Source organism: Haliotis cracherodii, unplaced genomic scaffold (assembly GCF_022045235.1).
Source record: "Haliotis cracherodii isolate W230 unplaced genomic scaffold, xgHalCrac1.p SCAF_2, whole genome shotgun sequence".
Lineage (NCBI taxonomy): Eukaryota > Metazoa > Mollusca > Gastropoda > Lepetellida > Haliotidae > Haliotis > Haliotis cracherodii.
Window position 1 is genome coordinate 31348940 of NW_027266275.1, and position 24400 is coordinate 31373339.

General features: G+C 42.6%; 1 protein-coding gene across 1 annotated transcript; it reads right to left on the bottom strand.

Annotated features, from left to right (window-relative positions):
- Positions 1-2301: 2301 nt before the first annotated feature.
- On the bottom strand, positions 2302-14757 carry LOC139467978 (tubulin polymerization-promoting protein family member 3-like). Its single transcript, XM_071249602.1, has 5 exons — positions 14343-14757; positions 6910-7133; positions 6237-6384; positions 4259-4441; positions 2302-3114 (listed from the first exon to the last, which is right to left on the bottom strand). Exons 2-5 carry the CDS (start codon positions 7122-7124, stop codon positions 2917-2919), a joined length of 744 nt encoding a protein of 247 aa, XP_071105703.1. The 5' UTR covers positions 7125-7133; positions 14343-14757; the 3' UTR covers positions 2302-2916.
- Positions 14758-24400: the final 9643 nt, after the last annotated feature.

Here is a 24400-nt window from a genome sequence, read left to right on the forward strand (position 1 = left end):
CACCCTTCAAAAGACTCCCCGATACATGCAGTCAACCTACATCCGTTAATAAGTTGTCAGGAATGTTTTGTCACCCAAGCTTACCGCTTGACTAGATTAAACCACTGCTTGAATACCGTGTCTGTGACTATCCTCATATTTGACGGTGGAGAGTAGTGTTTGACGAAACAGAAATATAGCTGAACACTTTCTTTGATACGATAAAAGCAGCACGACTGCCTTGTATTTGTACGGATAATCCATGTTTAAGTAACTAAACAAAACAATCCGTGACCTGTTTGTAAATGGCACATGACTCGGGTGTAGGCAAATATAGTGTGTGCCATTACTGGGGTATGAATGCCAGCGCCTATGCAACTTCCCTTATCAAAGATTTCTATTGGTGTGTAATACAGTTGAACCGTTTATTGATTATTGGTGATATACGGGCGGGTATGAGTGGTAGAATATTATATATTGCCCCAGGAACCATATGACAATTCACGATGCAGGTGCGACTGATATTCAGACTACCTTCATGTGTTAAAGCCAGTGGACCCATGAAGATCTGGGTTAGAATAGGTCTTCAGCAACCCATTCTTGTCGTTAAAAGCGACTATGCTTGTTGTAAGAGAAGACTAACGGGACCCGGTGGTCAGGCTCGCTGACTTGGTTGATGCATGTCATCGTATCCCAATTGCTCATGGTGTCAATCACTGGATTGTCTGGTCCAGACTCGATTAATTACAGACAGCAAAAAAATAAAGCTGGCGATTGCAATTGCTGTCTGATTAGCTGGATGAGTGAGTGAATATTGTTCACTGTTGCAGACAGAACCGGTCAGATTACGATCAGTCTGTTGCGTTAGCATATCGTGCTTACACTACTTAACACAGGCGCCACGGTGTGTATTGTTCTATCCAGAACACTTTTGTAGCGTTACCTTTGCCCGTAAGACTAAATTGACACCACAACGTTATACAAACTAACACATGAAGATCCGGGGGAGAATTGATCTTCAGCAACCCATGCTTGCCGTAAAAGGCGACTATGCTTTTCGTAAGAGGCGACTAACGGGATCGCGTGGTCAGGCTCGTTTACTTGGTTGATGCATTGAATCCCATTTGCGTGGATCGATACTCGTGATGTCATACACTGGGTTGTCTGGTCCAGACTTGATTAAATTCAGACCGCTGTCATATAGTTAGAATATTGCTGAGTTCGGTGCTAAACAACAAACAAATATTGTTCAAAACGGCGTTAAACTCAACTCACTCACTCACTGTAAGATTTGGAATCAACGCGTTGTCAATAGAAAGCTTGTTCATTTTCTTTGATTGGCACTTATTAAGGTAGTTCGAAATAAAGTATTTGTTTGTCATAAAACAAATCTTTCAAGATAGAGTCTGTGATTGTTGTTCTGTAACGTCGTACAAAACACAACATAAAATATGGAATTCCAGTTCGTCGCACCCGGACCAAAATACATGCCTTTTTCTATCAATTACCGTATTTCCTCTGTAACATTGCACAAGCTTAGGCCCCGCATATATTCTGTTGAATGCTGGCACAGTGACCACGCACTACTTTACCGAATCCCATATGCTACAGGCACACAAAGTGTACATTTGCAGGAAACCGTCATTACTAATCAACAACATATCACAGTATTAAAGACCCGGCGTCCATTGTTTAACAGAGCGTATGACCCACCGTCAATGTGTGTTTTGGAGATCTGTCGTATAATAGAGGGAATACGGTATTAACCGTCAGATTCACTCTCTTGATAAGGTGATATTTGCAACATGTAATTTACAAAAATACACTAGAGTAATAATGTTTTATTTAACAAAACTAAAACAATGCTAAAATGATCACAAAGGTGAAATTTGGTTCTCTACGTATATTGTGTAACAACATTATGCGTTGTACGTTGTATATTGATGATGATAATATCTAGGCAATAGATAACTTGAAACGGGTTTCACAGGCACATAAACCTATAACAATATAGTCTAGCACTATCTATTGCTTATAATGTATAAGGGATCGAAGGACGTATACACATATGACACTGGACAATAAAAGACGCATAATTTAGGCACAATATAAGTTAACTTATAAAATAGTTATGTAATAGGAGGTATGTTGTATATCATTAACCATGTAAATAAATAGGCGTTATGACCAAGAGAGATGATTTAAGAAAATATTCTTAACGAGAGTAAGGAATGTTCGACAGGCACTTCTATGGGTCCTCAAGTGAATTGGTCTATGGAAGAGATGGGGGTGGGGCTGGGGTTGGGTGGGGGGGGTGGGGGTGGGGGGGGGTGGGGGGGGGGGGGGGGGGTCCTTCTTTAAAGGGACTTGTAATTATCAAATATTTTCTACATACACATGATCTGGAAAAAGACATTGGTTTTCCCACACAATATGCACGATACGAATGAGACAACAGGCATCAGACCCTTCATGTAGCCAATTCCAATATATGCTACTCAAAACAAGTTAAGGATCACCAACAATTTGAAGGCTGTGTGATACAATACCGACCAGCCATTACATATTAACTACGGTCATAAGTCCAAATGTGGTTTTCTTTAATTTGCGGGGATTTAATGTACCTCAAGCAAGTAACATGAAAAGAAACATGTTTTACGCATAAGTAACCATGTGCTTTGGAGATGATATATCCGACGTTGTTAAGATGGTTCTTCTGCAACCAGTGCAGCTGCACTTATATGCCAATTGTTCGTCAAATAACCATGAGCCCTATAGCTTTTGGGATATTAATTGTATGCTAGAATTTACATGAATTGGCTTGATAAGTAGGAACACGATCAGTAAGATCGCACATGAGAGCACTGTTCAATCCTTCCTCAAGCCACATGGAGAAAGGGCTGCATCTGCCATGAGAAGTTTCTACGATGAGAGGCCCTACTTCTTGTCGAAGGTCCCCTCTCCCTTGTAGTTGCCTACGTAGCCTGTGTTTTCCACGGTTTCTTTGCGACCCGTTGTTCCTTTTCCTTTCCCGTCCTCGTCGAACCTCTGCTTGTGGGAGGCAGTGTACAACTTGGTGTCAGTCAGACGCTTTGTGATGTCATCAGCGGCATTACCCGTTCCTTTGTCTTTCTTCTGCGGCATAAATACGGTTACATGAATAATAGGTGAGGTGAAATTGGGTTTAACGTCGCGTCCAAGATTATTGCACTTATATAGCGACGTGCATGTACGTGTGTGTGTGTGGCTGCTTGTACTAGTCCGAACTGATGCCGATTTATAGTGCTAGCTCACTGAGATACCATGCCGCAGTTTAACATGAATACCCCACTCAGACACAGTATACTGACTCCGAGCCGACCAGTCCTTGTTCTAGCCCCTTAATGCCGAGCGCCAGACAGAGTAACAACAAGTAGCATCTTTTAACGTCTTTTGGTATGACGCGGCCGGGGATCGAACCCCGGACCTTCTGCTCTCCGTGCGGACGCTCTACCTATAGACCACGGAGGCGGTCTTACATGAATATAACGAGACGGGGGGAACACTTTTTGTTTTCCTCACAAAGAATACCAACAAGCACAACTGGGCACACATTAAACTCATCTTCTATAATCCAGGGCTCGCATTTCGGTAAGCTGCACTCACCCCTGGATGCCTTCCGTAGTTTACGCGAACTCAGATTACCTGCCCTTGATTTATATATGCCAATTTGATTAGCTGCGCTACTCAATCTAACGGACCAATCAGAATACGAATTAAAAATCATTTCAATATCAACAACATGGCGACCAGTCCCATTGATTACGATAGAGGGAACTTCAAATTGACTGACACGAAAGCCCTCAAAATCTCTTTGACAGAAAGGATGTCTCCATGTCCATTAAAACTTGCGCTGGCTTTGGTTTCTAGGCAATGCGAGTTACCTCCCTTATCCATTTCCTTTTTCCTAATCTCGACTTTTGATTGGTCGGTTTTAGTAAAAGTCAAGGGGCGGGTAATTTGAGATCGCGAGAGCCACGACAATGGATCCAGATGTAGAGGATGAAATTGAAATCGGCCCTTTCATACAATGTCAGTTGTCAAGCATGATGTGCATGTCATATTATTCACCCTGTGAACGGAATTATGTCCGCGTATTTATTCTCTTTTTTCCTTCACGAAATGTTAAATCATTAATATGCATGTTAAAAACACTGTTTCAATGTGGAATATAGGAAGAGCGTAACTACTCCTTTTGTCTTAGTGAAAAATGGTTCAGTACCATGACAGCTTCACTCACCCCTCCTTTCTCAAATGACCCCTCTCCTTTGTACTCTCCAACATAGCCGTCGTTCTTGTGTAGGTACTTCCTCCCCGCTATACCTTTGCCCTTGCCCCCGGCGTCGAACCTCTCCTTGTGGGAACCGGTGTATTTGCTGGTGTCGGTCAAACGACTGGTCACGTCGCTGCCCTTCTTCGGACCCTGGTCACATAAATGTCAGATTTGATGAAGGTTAAATCAATCAGTTTCTAACCATTTTATGACTTAATAATATGTTGTCATCGAACCTGTATTCGGGTGTCGCTGGTTACCCAGTCATCTAAGACACGATAGTTCGCTGTGAAGGGTTGCGTCCCTTGGGCATGCCTGGGACCTATGAGTGTGGGTTTGAATCTCGGTTCGCCCCGATTATGTTTCTAGACCTCACTCACTCACTCACTCACTCACTCACTCATGCGTGTAGGAGATCTGGTCTGTCCGTCTTTGAGTACCACATACTCGTCTTCCACCCAGCAGTTTACCCCCGAAATACCCTGTCCATTCTCCTCAACGTCATACAGCAATTCGCTGTGTAGAGTTGCGCCCCTTAGGTTTTGCCAGGAACCTATGATCGTGGGTTTGCATCCCAGGCTCGTTATGTTTCTAGGCTTGTCAGCACCATACCATGCTCGTGGTAAACGGCTGAGATACACATCACGTGGGGCTTCCCTACCACATCAAGATGACACGTCGTGATATAACTGGAATACTGTTGAATACTCACTCACCCACTCACAATTCATGAACACATGCTCATGATCGAAAAATAATATGTCATCGGGTTTTACAAAAATATAACCAGCCTTCTGAAAGTAAGCTTTTGTTGGTTACTAACACTTTCCAATATCAAGGTGACAGGCTGTGAAATAACTGAAATACTGTTCAAAGCGGCGTAAACCTTCTTCACTGAATCTCTCCTCACTTGACACTCTGACCCTCTTTTCACTGACTCCCTCCTTACTGACTCTCTCCTCACTGAATCACTCCTTACTGTCTCTCTCCTCACTGACACCGGCTCCCTCCTCACTGACTCAATCCAAACTGACTCAATCCAAACTGACTCACCACTCTCTGACTCACCGACTCACTCCTCACTATCTCTCTCACTCCTCAGCGACTGACTGACTCACTCCTCACTGATACACTGACTCTCTTTTCACATACTCCCTCCTTACTGACTCTCTCCTCACTGACTCTCTCCTCACTTGACACACTGACCCTCTTTTCACTGACTCCCTCCTTACTGACTCTCTCCTCACTGACACCGGCTCCCTCCTCACTGACTCCCTCCTTACTGACTCAATCAAAACTGACTCACCACTCTCTGACTCACCGACTCACTGACTCACTCCTCACGATCTCACTCAGTCCTCACAGACCGACTGACTGACTTCTCAGCGACTGACTGACTCACTCCTCGCCGACTCACTGACTCACTCCTCACCGACTGACTCACTCCTCGCCGAGTCACTGACTCACTCCTCACCAACTCACTCACTCCTCACTGACTCACTCCTCACCGACAGACTGACTCACTCCTCACTGACTCACTCCTCACCGACTCACTGACTCACTCCTCACCGAGTCACTGACTCACTCCTCACCGAGTCACTGACTCACTCCTCGCCGAGTCACTGACTCACTCCTCACCGACTCACTGACTCACTCCTCGCCGAGTCACTGACTCACTCCTCACCGACTCACTGACTCACTCCTCGCCGAGTCACTGACTCACTCCTCACCGACTCACTGACTCACTCCTCGCCGAGTCACTGACTCACTCCTCACCGACTCACTGACTCACTCCTCGCCGAGTCACTGACTCACTCCTCACCGACTCACTGACTCACTCCTCGCCGACTCACTGACTCACTCCTCGCCGAGTCACTGACTCACTCCTCGCCGAGTCACTGACTCACTCCTCGCTGACCCACTGACTCACTCCTCACTGACTCACCTCAGCCGCCGCCGCCGCCTCATCCTCCTGCTTCTTCTGCTCGGACTCCGCCATCTCAACACACCACGCCTTGGCGCAGTCCTCATCCTTCCCCGCCATCCGCCAGAAGAAATCCTTCGTGACGAACGTCGTGATGCTCAGTTTACCCCTGCAATTATCACTGGATTTTCATCTACTGTGCTTTTTGTGAAATTAAACCAGGATATTCAATTCTAAAAGATATACAATAGACCGACATTTACGCGTTACTAAGTTAAACGACCAGTTTCAAAAACGTTAACATCATTCATCTTGCAACAAGGGGCACGAAAGCTCTAACACGCCAAAATTCGCAGTACAGGCTTGTTGCCCTTAGCCGTGCCAGGATCCGCTGATTCGACGTAATTACAATCCCTTCTGCAAACAGTGTTCTAAGTCAGTGTAGTGACAATAAAGTGTTGCGCCTCTTAGCCGTGCCAGGATCCGGTGATCGTGGATTCGGATCCCTGTTTCTCACAACTTACTACCCTTGATCTGTATTTGGAAAACGTCTGCGACGAAAATCACTTCGGGCTTCCCTTTTTCACATTGAATTGCCACGTCAATATGTAACCAAAATACTGTATAAAAAGGTGTGAACTCAAGTCACTGACGCCAGTGGGAACAACTTGGACTTGATGATCTGTCTACTCACTTGGCGTCCTTTTTGGCCGCTGCGTACACGCCCGTGTTCAGCTTTTCGTAAGCTGCCTTGGAGACAACGGTCTTGAGAGAGGTGAGATTGCCACTGCTTGCTTCTGCGTCTGTCAGCTTCTTACCCCCCGAGCCCTTCCTGACCCCCCTGCGGAACGCCGCCCTCACCATCTTGATGTCTGCCCAGTCGGACACGTCGCCTGTTGGTCCTGACATCGTCGGTTACTGCAACAACATATATGTGTTCTAATAACGCGTGTCGGTTACTGCAAAAACAGACATATGTTCTCATAATGCGAATTGATTATTGCAACAACAAACAAAGGTTCTATAAACCGTGTTGGTTAATGCAACAACAGATATATGTTCTATAAACCGTGTTGTTTACTGCAACAACAGATATTTATGTCGGTCACTGCAACAACAAATGTATGTCCTCATAACGCGATTTGATTATTGCAACAACAGAAAAACGTCCTATAAGCCGTGTCGGTTACTGCAACACTAGATATATGTTCTATGAACCGTGCCGGTTACTGCAACAACAGATATATGTTCTATAAACCGTGTTGTTTACTGCAACAACAGATATTTATGTCGGTTACTGCAACAACAGACATATGTTCTCATAATGCGAATTGATTATTGCAACAACAAACATAGGTTCTATAAACCGTGTTGGTTACTGCAACAACAGATATATGTTCTATAAACCGTGTTGGTTACTGCAACAACAGATATTTATGTCGGTTACTGCAACAACAGATCTTTATGTCGGTTACCGCAACAATGCATATGGAGGAACGCTGATACCTAGCTCCATTGATTCGCGAGTCACTGGTTCGATCCCAAGTATGGACTTTGGTACTTCAGTGCCAGTACTTTAAGTTTCGGAAATGGGCTTTTGGCTTTCCTTTCACGTCGTAACATAACTGAACTATTGGTTACAGTGACATTATAACATCTCACTCAATGACCCGTCATATGTTTGTTTGTTTGTTTGTTTGTAGTTTAAGACCGCACTCAGCAATATTCCAGCTATATGACGGCGGTCTTTGGTGACAAATTTAGCCACTGTCAGTTTGCCCCTGTCAAAAGATCAAAGGTAATTTAATAACGGATCCTCCTTCGAAATAAAATATCTTGGCCATGTTCTCACACGGTACCATCACTTAGCCAGCACCATTCTAGAAGAGTACTTTGTTGTATATGAACACGAAAGAGATCTTATTTCTTTATTTTTGCACAGACGATCCAAGATTTTGAAAAAAAGGGTTGGCTGGTTGGTTGGTTGTTTAACGCCGCACTCAGCAATATTCCAGCTATATGAGGGCGGTCTGTAAATAATCAAGTCTGGACCAGACAGTCCAGTGCTTTTGACATCATGACCATTGATGTACGCAACTGGGATATGATTACATGCATCAATCAAGCCAGCGAGCATGACCAGCCGATCCCGTTAGTCGCCTCTTACGACAAGCATGGGTTGCTGAAGACCTATTCTATCCCGGATCTTCACAGGTTCCCATCATATCTTAAGGTAGGACAAGAGAAGATTCCACATAAACATGTGTCAAATACAACACAAGACGGAAGATGTTTCAACGCCGGTCCTACTGCATCCACAGCGCTGCATCGCGAGACCCCAACAAATATAAGAGTATGTTTGTTTGTTTGTTTGTTTTCCAGATATATCACGATGGCCAAAAATGAATCGAGTCTATGCCAGACAAGCCAGTAATAGTCAGCAATATGCCCGATTCACGCTGTTGATGCTGACTAAGATTCAGCCAAGTCGTGGAGCCTAACCACCTGATCCCCAACACGGTTACACTGATTACACTGCAACCTTATCCAAAACTTCGTGAAAAAGATCCGAGAGTTGAGGGTGGCGTCACGTTGCATTTCAAATACAGAGCTGGGTATATGCGTTTCCAGTAGCTACCCTCACAACACACGAACACTACACGCATACACTACACACATACACTACACTACACACAGGCAACCACACAACAGATAACTTGTTTTGACACGTTAACAACGAAACCATGAAGTGCATTTTACTAAGTCAGGTAACGAGCCATGTTAACCCTCGTATACACAACACATTAAGATTAAGCACATCTTACAAAGCTTTGTATTCTGATGGTAAATCAATACATGCTGGTTGTATTTATAATTGATTCTAGCGTTCACTGATTGACCGTGCACAATTAACATTAAGTAAAAACACTACGTCCGCGTGATCAGTATTTGTAACATGATCACACTACAAACTATTGTTATTCCCGACGGTACAATGATGCCAATATTAACACTATTTATCCATGACATAAGCTTATGACATAAAAACATGTATGTCATACCCCAATGACATAAGTATGCAAATTAGATATGCAAATTAGATAACCGGAAGTGGGACTTTTTTCGCCGGTGCACGTGAGTAGGTGTTTACAAACAACATGGATACCTTTGATGTTGGAGACAATGTTTTAATAGATCAAAGGGGAAGTGCTACAGTGATATCCGTGTTGACAAATGGATATTACAGGTTACAGGTTGATGGTACTTTTTTTTCTCAGCGAAGGAATATGCCATAAAGGAGTTAAGAGGTTGTTTATTTTGGTTTACACGGCTATGGAAAACATGTATCACTACGCACGATCTATACGTAAGATTTCGACAAGTTGCTGATGTTATTGTTAATGCAATTATTCCTTAATAGGGAAGCAAAAATGATAAATAGAATTCATCACTCGTGTTTTTTAATATGGGAAATATCAACCTCGTCCCGTTAATCGGTATTTGCCTCGCCAAAGGCTTGGCAAATACCGATTAACTAAGACTCGGTTGATATTTCCCATATCAAAAAACACTCGTGATGAATCCTCTATATAATCATCACAGTATAATCATACCAAACTACAACGTTAATCCTATATAACATTGCAGTGCAATAATGCCTATGTATTACGTTAACCCAATATAACAACACAGTACAATGATGCCAACATATTACGTTTACCCTATATAGCCACACAGTACAGTGATGACAATATATTACGTTACCTATATAACCACATCGTATCATATACATCATCATTGAATAACTATTTCGTGTTTGTTTCCTTAGACCCCATCAAACACGGGAGTATATTTCCTTTTGCCTAGGATTCGCTGTGCAGAGTTGCGTCCCTTGGACACGCCAGAAACCTATGATTGTGGGTTCGAATCCCGGTTCGCCCCAATTATGTCTCTAGGTTTGTCAGCACCATACCCGTGCTCGTGGGTTTCACCGAAGTGGTAAACGTCTGAGACCTGCATCACTTCGGGCTTTCCTCCCACATTAAGCTGACACGCCACGATATAACTGGAATAATGTTAAAAGCGGCGTTAAACCCAACTCACTCACTCACTCCTTTTGCCTAGCAGTTTATTACCTTGCCTAATTACAGTCATCCTTCTATACCACCTTATCATCGGACAGACCCGTGGAGATTCCGGGGTAGAATAGGTCTTCAGCAATCCATGCTTGCCGTAAAAGGTGACTATGCCTGTCGTAAAAGGCGACTAACGGAATCGGGTGGTCAGGCTCGCTGACTTGGTTGATGCATAGTCATCGATCCGAAATGCGTGGATTGATGCTCGTGATATTAATCACTGGATTGTCTGGCCCAGACTCGATTATTTACAGACCGCTGTTATATAGCTGGAATATTGCTGAGTACGGCGTAAACAACAAACCAACCTACCAACCTTAATCCGACAGAAGCAGGACAATGATGCCAATATGCAACTGTTCCTCTAAGCCAGGCGAAAATCTTCAGTAACAATGATGCCAATCATAAATTACCAAATACGCTTTGAGGAGTTCATAGTAAGTTAACTTATCACAAGGGATTACATCTTTAATAAGCTGAATTATGAAGCAATCTTCACCGCAAATGTCAACAAAGATATTTATGGCCACATTCAACCACATAGGCAAACAGCGTACCAGTGAGGTCATGAGGTGTGACAGTGTCGCGAGTTTCCTGGGGGTGTTTAGACTATTAGTGGTTATAGCTATGTCCTGTTCAAATATCGGCTCCTTCCCTTTCACTGGCGAGGTCAGGTCCACTGAGATCCAACCTTCACGTCGTAGCATGTACGCCTTGTAGCGGGATTGGGAGCACTCGGTACCCTCTGGGACGGCCATTGACGAACACGACCCTGCTCAACCAGCATGCAGTGATGGGGTGTTACACACTACTCAAAAGAAATTAAAGAACGCCCGTCGTATGAAAAAATCGGTGTTGTTTAACTTCTTTTGTGTAGTATAAATGCAGTGAGGCCTTTTATATTTTAATATAATATTATATTTTAATATTTTTAATCCTTGGTTTTCGGATTTGTTTACTGCAAAAACAATAAAATTGTATAAAGTGGTCATAAGGTGCCTGTAAACTAGTAGCATTCGTGTCTTGAGGTGAGGTAAAATTAGGTTTAACGTTGCGTCCAAGATTATTGCTCTTATATAGCGAAGTGCATCCACGTGTGTGTGTGTGTGTGTGTGTGTGTGGCTGCTTGTACTTGTCCGGACTCATGCCGATTTATAGTGCTAGCACAGTTAGATACCATGCCGCGGTTTAACATGAATACCCCACTCAGACACAGTATACTGACTCCGAGCCGACCAGTCCTTGTATTACCCCCTTAATGCCGAGCGCCAGACAGGGTAACAACAAGTACCATCTTTTATCGTCTTTTGGTATGACGCGGCCGGGGATCAAACCCCGGACCTTCCGCTCTCCGGGCGGACGCTCTACCTCTAGACCACGGAGGTGGTCCATTCGTGTCTTGAACAATCATATCTAACATATCATTCCACAGATGGCTGTGTCCCAAAATGTTGCATAAATCGCTCAAGCAACAGGTACGTGTGTCTCGAGCTGCTATATCAGGGGCGGTTGTATAGCCCAGTGGTTAATGCGTTCGTTCGTCGTGCCGAAGATCGAGTTCGATTCAACAGCAAACGCTTACACAACTAGACTGCCATAAGCACTCGTGTCTCAAACTTCTTAAACAGCATAATAAGCACAACAAAGACTTCAAATACATTATAGGAAGCCCAACTGTATCATAGACTAGCCACATCGATTTTAAAGTTTACTGATAGTCTAAAGCTAATAAAAAAAAATATATAATACCAGTATCTAATGACGCGTCTGTCCAATGGATGAAAGTGTTTATATTGTATCAACAATGGTATACTACGGTTATAACGAACACGCTTATAACAAACTGACCGATATAACGAACATATTTTTAGTCCGGACCATTAGTTGTATATATGCTGTATATATTCATATAACGAACTACGGTTATAAAGAACTAAAATTAGTAGTCCCTTTGAGTTCGTTATAACCGTAGTTTACTGTACTGCGAAATACAAAAAGGCTTGATTGCTTCAGACAGATTGACATCTAATTCACATCTAATTCACATCTTGACTTCAGTCGGCCTTGCATTCAATCTACCGCATCATCCAGACGGAACACTGAAGACATCTTGACAGCACGTTGCGGAAAGATGTTTTAGGTAATTTCAATAATACGGTACATGAAATTTATCGAAGCATACATTTTGTCTATCGTTTGCTTAACAGAATATTACAGTCTGCGTATGTCATAATCAAACAGGGCCGCCTCTGTGGTCTAGTGGTAGAGCGTCCGCCCGGGGAGGTTGGAGGTTCGATCCCCGGTCGCGCCCTAACAAAAGACCTTAAAATATGGTACTTGTTATCCTGCCTAGAGGTTAGGCTTTATGTATAATGTGTCTGAGTGGGGTATTCATGATAAACTGCGGCATGGTATCTCAGTGGCCTAGCACTAAAACTGGCATGAGTCGGGACTAGTACACACATACACTAACACTAACACTAACACTTACACTAACACTAAGACACGTCGCTATATAAGTGCAATAATCTTGAACGCGACGTTAAACCCAGTTCCACCTCTCCTCACCCTATAACCAAATCCATGTTATATATACATGTTTAACCGAACTAACCACTTATATTCACGCATACTCTCTATTCTTCCGTCTTGCCTTGCGCCACGATGACATACTTAAAGAGACTTTTTTATTTTTTACATCAATTTCTTTTTAACAATGCTGCATTCATCCCTCAAACACCAAATTCTTGTTCATTTTCACAACAGGCGTTCGAGCAGCCGTCGCTGTATATACCGCCTGTTTGTATAGTTCCCTTTGTTACTACTACAGCCAAAGGCCTAATGCAAACACGTGACATCAAACTGTCATTCAATCGAAGTAGGGATTCCCGTTTTATCCGGTTACCATGGTTACAAAATCTATGACGATTCTATCAGTCATGACCTATTTATAAACCGACGCCATTTCAACCTTTACTTCCTCGTAATGAGACAAAGTTAATGTGCACTAATTATGGCGTGATATTCACAGTCAACAGCGTACTGTCGCCCTCTAATCTATCTGCATGTTTCTCCGTTTGATGTGATAGCATAGCGTTCTAGGCGATTCCTAGAGACTAAAATAAAAATATGTTGTCTATGCAGACCATTTGAACAAATGAAACGAATTTGACAATAGTTTGTTAGTAATACGGGCATATAGACTGTTTTCACATCATTCCAATAACATCGAATTCTTCAATTTATATATAGCGTCAGTTTCTATTTTAACTGTGAACGGTGTTTCATACCGCCCATATTGACTACAGTTATAGGTCAGGGAGTAAGCGGACACCATACAATATATACTATTTAATTACAATTGAATACCGAATCTAAGTTCACATATATTCAACACTTAAGAATGACTTTCATCACGGCGCTCTTATAGCTCGTTTCGTCCTAATAACTCAATGAAAATACGATCACCAACTGGCCTAGTTCTGATCAGTGCTGTGTTTTGGTTTGGCGCCGATCAATACGTCCATCGGTTTAGACACAGGGGGATCGTCTCCCTTCCCCCCAGGGTTTGCTGGTAAGTGTCGGGGTCTCGTTAAAGGAGTTGTAGCCTACACGTAATACCCTCCCAAGGATTGGTTTGCGCTAAACACACATCGTTAAAACCTCCTTTTTTCCAACACTCAAATGTCATCTTTTTATGTTAATCAACCCGGAATAATTTAACATAGATTTAACCTAGATTACAATTCTTCGTGAAAAAAGCGTTAAAAATTACCAGCGAGTTTGATAAAAGCTCCGTATATACCCCCTCCAGCGTTCCCGTGCGTGGTTCATATAGTATCTCTCCTATTCATGACATACAGCGTCTCCCCATCGCGATACACACTGATAATGTATGCCCGTCTCTATCACAGAACAAGTTGCAGTGCACTTATCGTCGACATACTTCTACAAAGCTTTTCTGATCTCTCTATACTAGCACAGTACCTACCTGCTCCAAGGAAGGCGTCTCGAGTATGCTTGCTGTGATTCAGCGACTGTCACACTTCTATATGATGCTCTACTCCCGAGGAACTCGCAACGTCACAAAGTAAACAATGTTCACTGCAGCGTTCAAATAGGCCGGTAAGTGTTTGCACCACGTGACCAGTGGTCAGTGACGTTCCTGATAATATAATGTATACTTTTATGAATCAGTAGTCATAAAAGTTGTCACAGTGTCGAACAAATATAACCGAAGCAGGAAATACCAAGTATCACTTTCGATACAGCGCAATGGGCGTAGCGCTGTGAGAGGTCAACGCATTGACACTCTGACACTCACATATATTTGCTCGCTCACGTTCTTCTCGCTAAGGACAGGGTTTCCATCCCAACTTCTGACTGTGCGGCTCAATCCCCCGACTGTGAAATGCTGCAGGTTCGCGTATATTCCCCGATGGCGAGTAACAGATATCTGAATGGGGATCCTCTGTGGGCTACCGAGGCGGGGAATTGCAGGAATGCACGAAAAATCGGAATACCATTTCATCGGTGCGTCGAATGGCATCGGTGTGATTGAGAGGATATGGTGGGCTAAATATCACAAAGGTTATCATTGCAGTCTCTTTAGCACTTCGAAATAGCATCAACAAACAAGTATCACATTTCACAACATGTATTTAATAACGCCATCCGAAATCATTTCAACGCAAGTTCTTTCAAAGCAAGTAGAATCGAGTTGGATATCAACACCACTCGACCAAGAGGGCGCGTTGAACAAAGATTAAGCAGTGATTGAAATCGATCGTTTGGTAATTTGATGGTGTATGGAAATGAAAACTTAATACGTTCACTGTTTAAAGTACGAACTATATTAAGTTATAACGTAAATATTACTTTGTTATCCATTACACATTATGGGATATCCACAGGTGACATACGACCATAAAAAGAAAATATTAATATCGGACTCATATTTTGTGTTACTCTATAGAATTTATGCATTCATTATCGTCGTTTTTTTCACAATGATATATCAACTAGAATTAATCAAATCCGTATGATTCAATAAAGTTTTCGACAAAAATTCATTGCCCCGTGCGCAGCGATTCCGGGTCAGAATAGGATCCTAGTACCCCTTGTTTGAGTCGACTGATGAGGATTGGTTGGATGCGTCTCATCGTCCCCGACGGCGTAGATAGTTGCTCATACTATCAACCATTAGGTTTCCTGGCCCAGACTCGATCCTATACACGCCTCTGGGATATTGCTCACTCGCATGAAACAACTTTCATTCACTATAAAAGCACTATTTACCCTCAAGGAACATCATGGGCGGTGGGGTAGCCTTGTGGTTAAAGCGTTCGCTCGTCACGCCGGAGACCCGGGTTCATTTCTCCACATGGGTACAATGTGTGAAGCCCACCGTGATATTGCTGGAATATTTCTAAAAGCGACCGAACAACAATCTCACTCTCTCACTCAAAGAACAACGCAATTAGGATACAATGACATGCATCATCCATGTCAGCGAGTCTGACCACCGATCCCGTTAGCAGCCTCTGACGACAAGCATTGGTTGCTGAACACCACTTCTAACCCAGAATCTTCACGGGACGAGTGAGTGGTTGAGTGAATGAGGCTGGTCATATATGTTTATTATTTTATTAAACGTAACCTCAGACTAAGGATCTAATCTTGGATTCGAACCCACGAACAGCGGATCTTACGATATTCTCTGTAAGTTTACACTGCTTAACGTTCTTCTGACTTGGTTGAAGCATGTCATCAATCCCAATTGCGTGGATCGATGCTCATGATATCAATCACTGGATTGTCTGGTCCAGACTCGATTATTTACAGACCGCCGTCATATAGCTGGACTATTGCTGAGTGCGGCGTAAAACAACAAACCAATCTGATACATACTACATTATGATAAAACAATCATCAACATTTACATTGTTGTTTGAACTGGTCATTCGTATCAATTTTCGCGTCATTGTCATGTTATATTCTCCCCGAGTCTCTCCAAATGCACTGACTTAGCAATATGAATAATATTCGCACACCCACCATGTTGGCCAACAATAACAGCACGGCGTGTTAATATCCCCATACATCGAGCCTGTGGTATAAACAATGGAATGTGGGATTCACCAGGACTGTAGAAATACCGGCCCACTTGGCACCAGGGGGCGTTATATCTCTCCCCCGCCTCGTCACGTGACCAGGAGATAAGAACAGTAAGTGCTTGGATGTACAGCATCTTCGGAAGCAATCTCCTGCTGTATACAACACCCATATATACTTACCGCCAAAAGAAACGCGTACCACAGAAACATACGGAGAAGTATGTACGCTATGAAAACATGGTTCACACAACATACCAGTACGTTCATTTGTGCATCAAACCAATCTAATATATTTAGAATATGAGTAATTCTTCATATATCAACCAAAATGTATGGTATTTGCGTTTCTTTTGCCGGTGAGTATATAACGTATTGTGTATATTTATCAACATACCTTTGTGTGTAAACCTTTCTGTATATATTTTGTATAAACCTTTTTGTATGTGGCATATTGTGTAAATCGTTTAGTATAAATACATTATTTCGACATAACATAAAACGCCAACGCCAGTGTTTAATCAGTCCCGAATATCTCCCGCAAGAGATTACACGCGGCGTGAAAGGCAAACAATTAGTGAAAATTATATGAATGGATCAAAGAAAATATGGACCCCCGTTCCACAAAACGATCATATTGCTACAACTGGCGCATGTCTATGTTAAAGTATGGGTCTAGACTAACGCTTAAATGATGAAAACATGTTTGGACATAATTGTTATTGATTTTTTTTTCAAAAGAACCTTTCCACCTCTTCTGTGGAATCAAGAAAACAAGATTTGTTTTAGTTTTATCTAGACTTGCCTCGGCTAAAAAATAGTAAAAAATGAAATTTTAAAATAAAAAATCCGTAAAGGACTAGCGGAGGACTAGTATGTGAGTTAGGATCGTCTAACGCTACGACCGTTTGTGGAACGGGGCCCTGCAGTGATGACACGAGATGTTCGCGAAAAGGGTAAGCATGTCCTGCTCTACCAGCAGAACCCGCCACTGGCACAATTTACATAAAATATTAAGTGTTTGGTGTGTTTTGTGCCTATTGCCGCACAGCAGTACTTCTATATAGCAATGGTTTAGATATTTCTTTTTATTGGTAACGGAATCCTAGATAACTGTAGTTGATACAAGCATGTTTCAGATAACTCTGGAGGTAGCCATGGTTTAGATCAATTGCTTTCGCCGTTGATGACGACCCGCTGCATAAACTATGATAATGAAACTGTATGCCAATATGTAGTGCGCAAGATTATTGCAGGCAATATTTCATCACCTGCATTCTGTAACCTAACTCTGCAAAAGACGTACATAGATCCATTATCGTTATTATAACATCAGTCTGAATGATGAGGCAAATGCATAAATAGAGGATAACTACACCTCCAAAAGAATCCTGTATATAAAATTGCATGGGCTATTAACAACCCCACGCAATAAATTCATTTCCCGCCCACGGAAATCACCTTCCGCAGCACGATAATAACACTGAACCCATCGCGGCAAGGGCCGTGTGATCTAAAGAACTCAGGTAAACAAGATCGTCTCTGATATAAATGTTTTATCGACAAGGAATAATCTGTTCCCAGACAAAAACGTTAAGTCTATCCCTATATCAATGTTCCTGGTATTTATAAGCAGACCGTTTCTATTTATACCACGTGTTAAGTACACTGTTGCTGGTTCTGTGAGCTGAGTCCTGTGCTTGCTTGCTGCCATCATGTTCCAGGAAAGGTCATATTCAGTTGGTATCTGGTAATTGTTATCGATCTGATAGATTCGCATTATTGACAGTACGTTGTGTATTTCTACACAATTATGTCTGTAATCAATACACACCCCGACAGCCGTATTGTCCAAGTCACTGAAGATTTAAAGTTGTTTTATAAGCACCGCTTGCCTTTCCGCACTAATGGCTTCATGTTGCAACGAGTAGGCAACCCGTTCTATATGGGGCATGATGCATTGTCATACTTGCTATCAAGTGTAAACATGTTTACTCTCCATGAATCGTGTTATTGATCTTTTCTTTGCAGGCCAATAACATTGGGTGTCTTCGAACCCCGACGGCGTAGGTCGTTGTTGACAATATCGATCACTGGATTGTCTGGTCCAGACTCGATTATTTCCAGGCATCTGGGATACTTCTGAGAGCGGTGTTAAGCAACAGACACATATCGATAGCGTGAAAATGTTAAAGTCATTTACGGCTTCTGAGACTGATTTGCAAAATATTTACGTATTTTTTCACGTGGTATGGGAATTCGAGAAACATCACATGCGAAGAAAATAGCAAAGGTTGTTGCTCTCATGCATGTTAACACATCGCATTCATTATATAACGAAGACCGGAAAGCCGTGCCATTAAGACATCACCCTTGCCACAACCTCTATAAGTCTGAGAATAATCTCAATCCGGGCCGATACTTGAGGCTTCCAGCCCTCATCGAGAATATGAATCCGAATACATGTGTACGGCATATGTTTTTTCACCCTGGCTATCGTGTTGGTTATCTTGGCCGATAGCTTCTCGACTGGTTGGAAGGTTTAGAGGCAAACTGTTATCTTCACACAGTGGGCGTGCAAACACGGGATCCAAGTCTGGATTTCACACTGTATATATTTTCATGTTACTCTGAACTTGCTTCCTGATCAAACCTAGGCAATGTTTCGCCGACCCTTCTGCACTGGGGCACAGAGCTGTCTGAAATCTCACGTTTCAGAACCACGTTGACCTGATCCATGTGTGGGTGGGCGATGCATACATGCCATGTGCACTTGGCGTTACAGTATTTATCCCGAGTGCGTGATTGAAATATTTTACGTCTAATTAAATATTCTTCATCCATATAATGACAAAAATGATTGAGTGAATATGGTTTTACGCCGCTTTTAACTTGTTCCAGCAATATTACAGCGGGAACACAGTAACTTGTTATTGGTCAGTAACTCAATTAATATACCCCCTATATATATATATATACATATATACTAATAGGGGCCCATATTTTATTTACTGACCAAACGAGATCCTGCGCATCAGAATGGGCGTCAGACGTTGTACCCCTTTGACGAGCGAACGCTTAAGCCACTAGGCTACCGCCCTAAAATGACAAGAGTATTCTTAGACTTATTAAAGAAGTAAACAATTAACAATATGACATATTGACAAATCAAAACAAACTGGTTTAAATACAAAAACAACTTAACATATCGTTTGTCATATTTACATTTTATACTATCAAAACCAGGATTACTGATGACCAATGTCCACAGCTGGGTCACGATACTGGGTCATCGCCCTACTAGTGGTGACTGCAGACAATACTAGCCAACAGAAATGTACAGGGTAAATGTCGGGCCGACGGAATATTCGTTGATTTATATGGGCCTGGTGTACTTTGAAACCTCAGATACCCGGACAACGGCATGGGACGCCAATAGATTTTAACAATAAAACATTGTGAACTTTGTTTTAAAGTGACCTTGTTACACCATGACCTTTCATACATTGGTGTTTGTCATACAGTGACCTTAATAGTGAAAGAGTTTGGTTTCAACTCGCTGTTAGCAATATCACTGCGGGGGACACCAGAAATGGGCTTCACGCATTGTACCCATGTGGGGAATCGACCCCGGGCCTTCGGCGTGACGTACGACCACTTTAAACCAAATGACTACCCCGCCAACCCGACTTGGTAGGGTGGTCTTCCCAATTTGCCTGCTCTATCACCAAATGTGCACTCCAGTGAGTAGGTTTCATGCATAGAGAGGTGTGACACCACCTTGCTTAAAATTGACTTTGATAAATAACAAATATTAAACTTTAGTCCTATGTTTTTCTTAACTTGTTGGGATGAGGTGAAGAGGCTACTGGATACACCATCCACCATACTATGAGGACCTGCCACACACACACACACACACACACGCACGCACACACGCACGCACGCACGCACGCACGCACACGCACGCACACACGCACGCACACACGCGCACATACACAATGTACCATCCCTACACATAGTTCCAGATCTGGGTGCCGTTCTACAAAACAACCTTTGCGTTACGATGACCGTAAAAATGACTATGTTAAAATATGGGAGTTCCGATCATCTTAGCGCTAAGATCGCTTTGTACAACGGCATCCTGGTAAGGTTCATAGTATAAACTACCTTTATGTTCATGAAGGGACATACCCATTTTTTAATGGGGGGGATATCAATATGACTTATGGTTCATCTTCAGGACCAGGTTCGATTCCGCTATGTGTGACCGCATGTTGGGGGGGATATCACTCACTAACTCACTCACTCACTCACTCATATCCTGCCCCACCAGTGGAACCGTCACAAACGCATGCAAAGGCAAGTCAATTGTTCCATTCTTGAAGACAGAAGTGAGTGAGTGACTGTTGTTTAACGCCGTTATAACAAAGCGTCCGGTTGTAAAACGGCGGCCTGTTGATGTCGTGTCTGGGTCAGGTTAGGCAGTGGTCATCAGCATGGACAACGATTAACGCCGTATGATGACACACAACCCTCCAAATCATCCACTTTATCCACCCGACCCACATTACCACACGACCTGTGAAGATCCGGGGTAGTATAGGTCTTCAGCAACCCATGTTTTTCGTAAGAGGCGACTAACGGGATCGGGTGGTCAGGCTCGCCTCTTTACTACGTTAAAAAAGGATGGGGGTTGTTATTGTATATATATTCTTACTTCCTGACTCACATGCCTTTGTTTGAAGATACACGTGTATACTCCACGGGGAGCTGAAAATGCAAATTAAATGAACATCGGGGTGATAATCGCACGCATTATGAGCATGCGAGTGGAATTAGCGCAGAAATGTTTTCCTTTTTAATAATATCATGTTTGAAAAATACGAACTTAAGTAAACAACCATATGATATCACTTCTCTTGCTTAACGTAAACGAAGCGGTTAATAATTAATATTCAATGCAGCTTTGCCCAGGGAGAAGCTTTTCAAATCTGTCTATTGGGTAGCTACAATCTCATAATCACGTTACTATAATTCCATGCACATGTTGCATAAATAAGCCCATGGTCTTAATAAACTCATTACTGATCACAACGGGGCATTTGCCTGCTCTATGTCATACTGAATTACACCAGCGTTAACCCTTTGCAGCCTACCTATGATAACACACAGCCCGATATGCTCCGATAGAGACATCACGTATGAAGGGTTAAGGTTGTCTCGAGAAATTTCTTCTTCAAGACAGAGGTAACAGCTTGTATCATTTCATGTTCACCTGCTTGTGCCAGTTCGCGGACGTGTGTGTGCATGAACGCAATGTCTCATAGCGTGACGCTTGTTGGGTATTTCTGGTGTTAAGGCGTGTTTAAACAGTGAACATGTGTAATACGGGTACCCGTCGTGTTATTTATATGCGGGTCTCGTACCATTGATGTTGTGTTCCGCCGACGTTAGGCCACTGTATAAACACCCGTAAACATCCGGGTTAGAATTGGTTTGTTGTAAGCGGTGACTAACGGGGTCGGGTGGTCAGGCTCCCTGACTTGGTTCATGCAAGTCATCGTATTCCAACTGTGCACATCGATGCTCATGATATTAATCACTGGAATGTCTGGTCCAGGCTCCGTTATTTATAGACCGTCGTCATATAGCTGGAATATTGCTGAGTACGGCGTTAAACAATATATATACGATTCCAAAGACCTTGTTTTCTTTCGAAGGGAAATATTTATGTTGGTTATATTCTGCCATTGCACCTCTAAGGCTAAATATAATTAAACAAATCTGCTTCAGCAACATTTCATATATGTTTAGGGCGGTCGGGTAGCTTAGTGGTTAAAGCGTTCGCTCGTCACTCCGAAGACCCTGGTTCGATTCCCGACATGGGTATAATGTGTGAAGCACATTTCCGGTGTCCCCCGCCGTGATATTGCTGGAATATTGCTAAAAGCGGCGTAAAACCATACTCACTCACCCATATATGTTTATATGGAAAATGGTGTTTTCATCAACCCTCCTACATTGCACAGATGGCTATTATACGCCTTCAACAACCAGTATGTTATTAATATTTCATAATAATTCATCGTTATAACTGTATGCCGCCTATTAACAAACTAGCTCATTGGGATATTTGCAAAGCGATTGACATGTTTAATATGCGCGTTAGTAACAAGCACCACGGGAACAGTGCACGTTACTCTGTGTACGAATCAGTCGATATAGACACGATATAGCGCCACAGCCGTCAGCCTTCTCCGGCTTGCTGTCAGGGCGTTTCCTTATTCGGCGTTCATTGTATCAACAGAGAATAAAAAGACAGCGTGAATGACTCAATGAATAAGCATAGCAATCACTGCCTCGATTTAAAGCAGAGAACCGCTGTGATCGCTGAACAATTAGCATAAAAGGTACCGTATATAGAACTCATTTACATATTTGATAAAACAGTCATTGTAAAAGCCAAAGGGTTTCAAACTTGCATCATTGTGTTGGTGTTTGCATGTATTGTACAGCTGTACTGAGAGGGTTATAGCGAGGATATTTAACACGTCCATGTGAGGCTTTCGAATGACTGCCATAGATCGGTATTCCGTGTCAACGGCTGCGTTCAGACAACATAAAGAGACAATGATTGCTCAATAAATATTCTGCTGAATTCAATCAGTGTAACTGTATTATCATAATATATCATGTCAGCATATATAGAGATAAATATACGGGCATGTGTGTCACTTATTTTACGAAATGAGTGTCAGAATTCTTGTATTTTATTTTCCGAGCGAGAGCGAGGGTAATACATGACTTCTTACACGAGTTTCGTAAAATTAGTATGACAGACGTGTGAGTGTAATAATTTCTTTATTACCAATTACAGTCTGTATGTATTATCCTTTTGAGCTCCCTTTAGAAAAATGCACTGAATCACCACCTCTGTCCTAGAAAACCACAATTGTCGAATGACGTCAACAATCTTCAGCTATGACGTCATTTCTTGTGACGTCATTCCAACCTTACGTCACTATGAGATTCGAATGACAATGACGTCAACAATGCCGTTCGGAGGACTGAAATAAGACACTGGTGCGCGAGAAGTGATATTTGCACTAGTGCACAAACGATTTTTATTAACTCGTGTATTTCTAACCCTATGGGTAATAATACTCAATATTGACGTCTATTGATCTTATATTGAAAAGAGTTCACTGACTGAGATAGACTGGATTCTCATCAATGCTTTTACCTGAGAATGGTTTTGAATTTTAGATTCTACCCATTGTCGTTTCTGTTTTTCGACAATATATGTTGCAGTTGTGTCAAAGCGCCATGAGGCTACAGTGGATGTGTCGAGATCGGATAACATTCTATGTCGAAGGGTGATCCACACGAGGGTTGGGGGTTGGAATTATGACGAGAGCTTTGTCTATTGTTTATATAAATATATGATCTACCAACTGTGCTACTTATCTCATTCAATACATCTGTGTTCGAATCCAAGATTTATCGTTCTTTGTTTGACAGCACAATACTCATGCACATGTGGTCCACAAAATATTTGATAATCTTATATCTTTTAAAGATACAACTGGACGCGGCTCTAAGGGTGAGTGAATATTGTTCTACGCCGCTTTTAGCAATATTCCAGCAATATTACGACTAGGACACCAGAAATGAGCTTCACACATTGTACTCATGTCGGGAATCGAACCCGGGTCTTCGGCGTGACGAGCGAACGCTTTAACCACCAGGCTACCCCATAGCCCCTGCGGCTCTAAGAGATTGGGGGCGGTCGGGTAGCCTAGTGGTTAAAGCGTTCGCTCGTCGCGCCGAAGACCCGGATTCGATTCTCGACTTGGGTACAATATGTGAAGCCCATTTCTGGTGTCTCCTGCCGTGATATTGCCGGAATATTGCTAAAAGCGACGTAAAACCA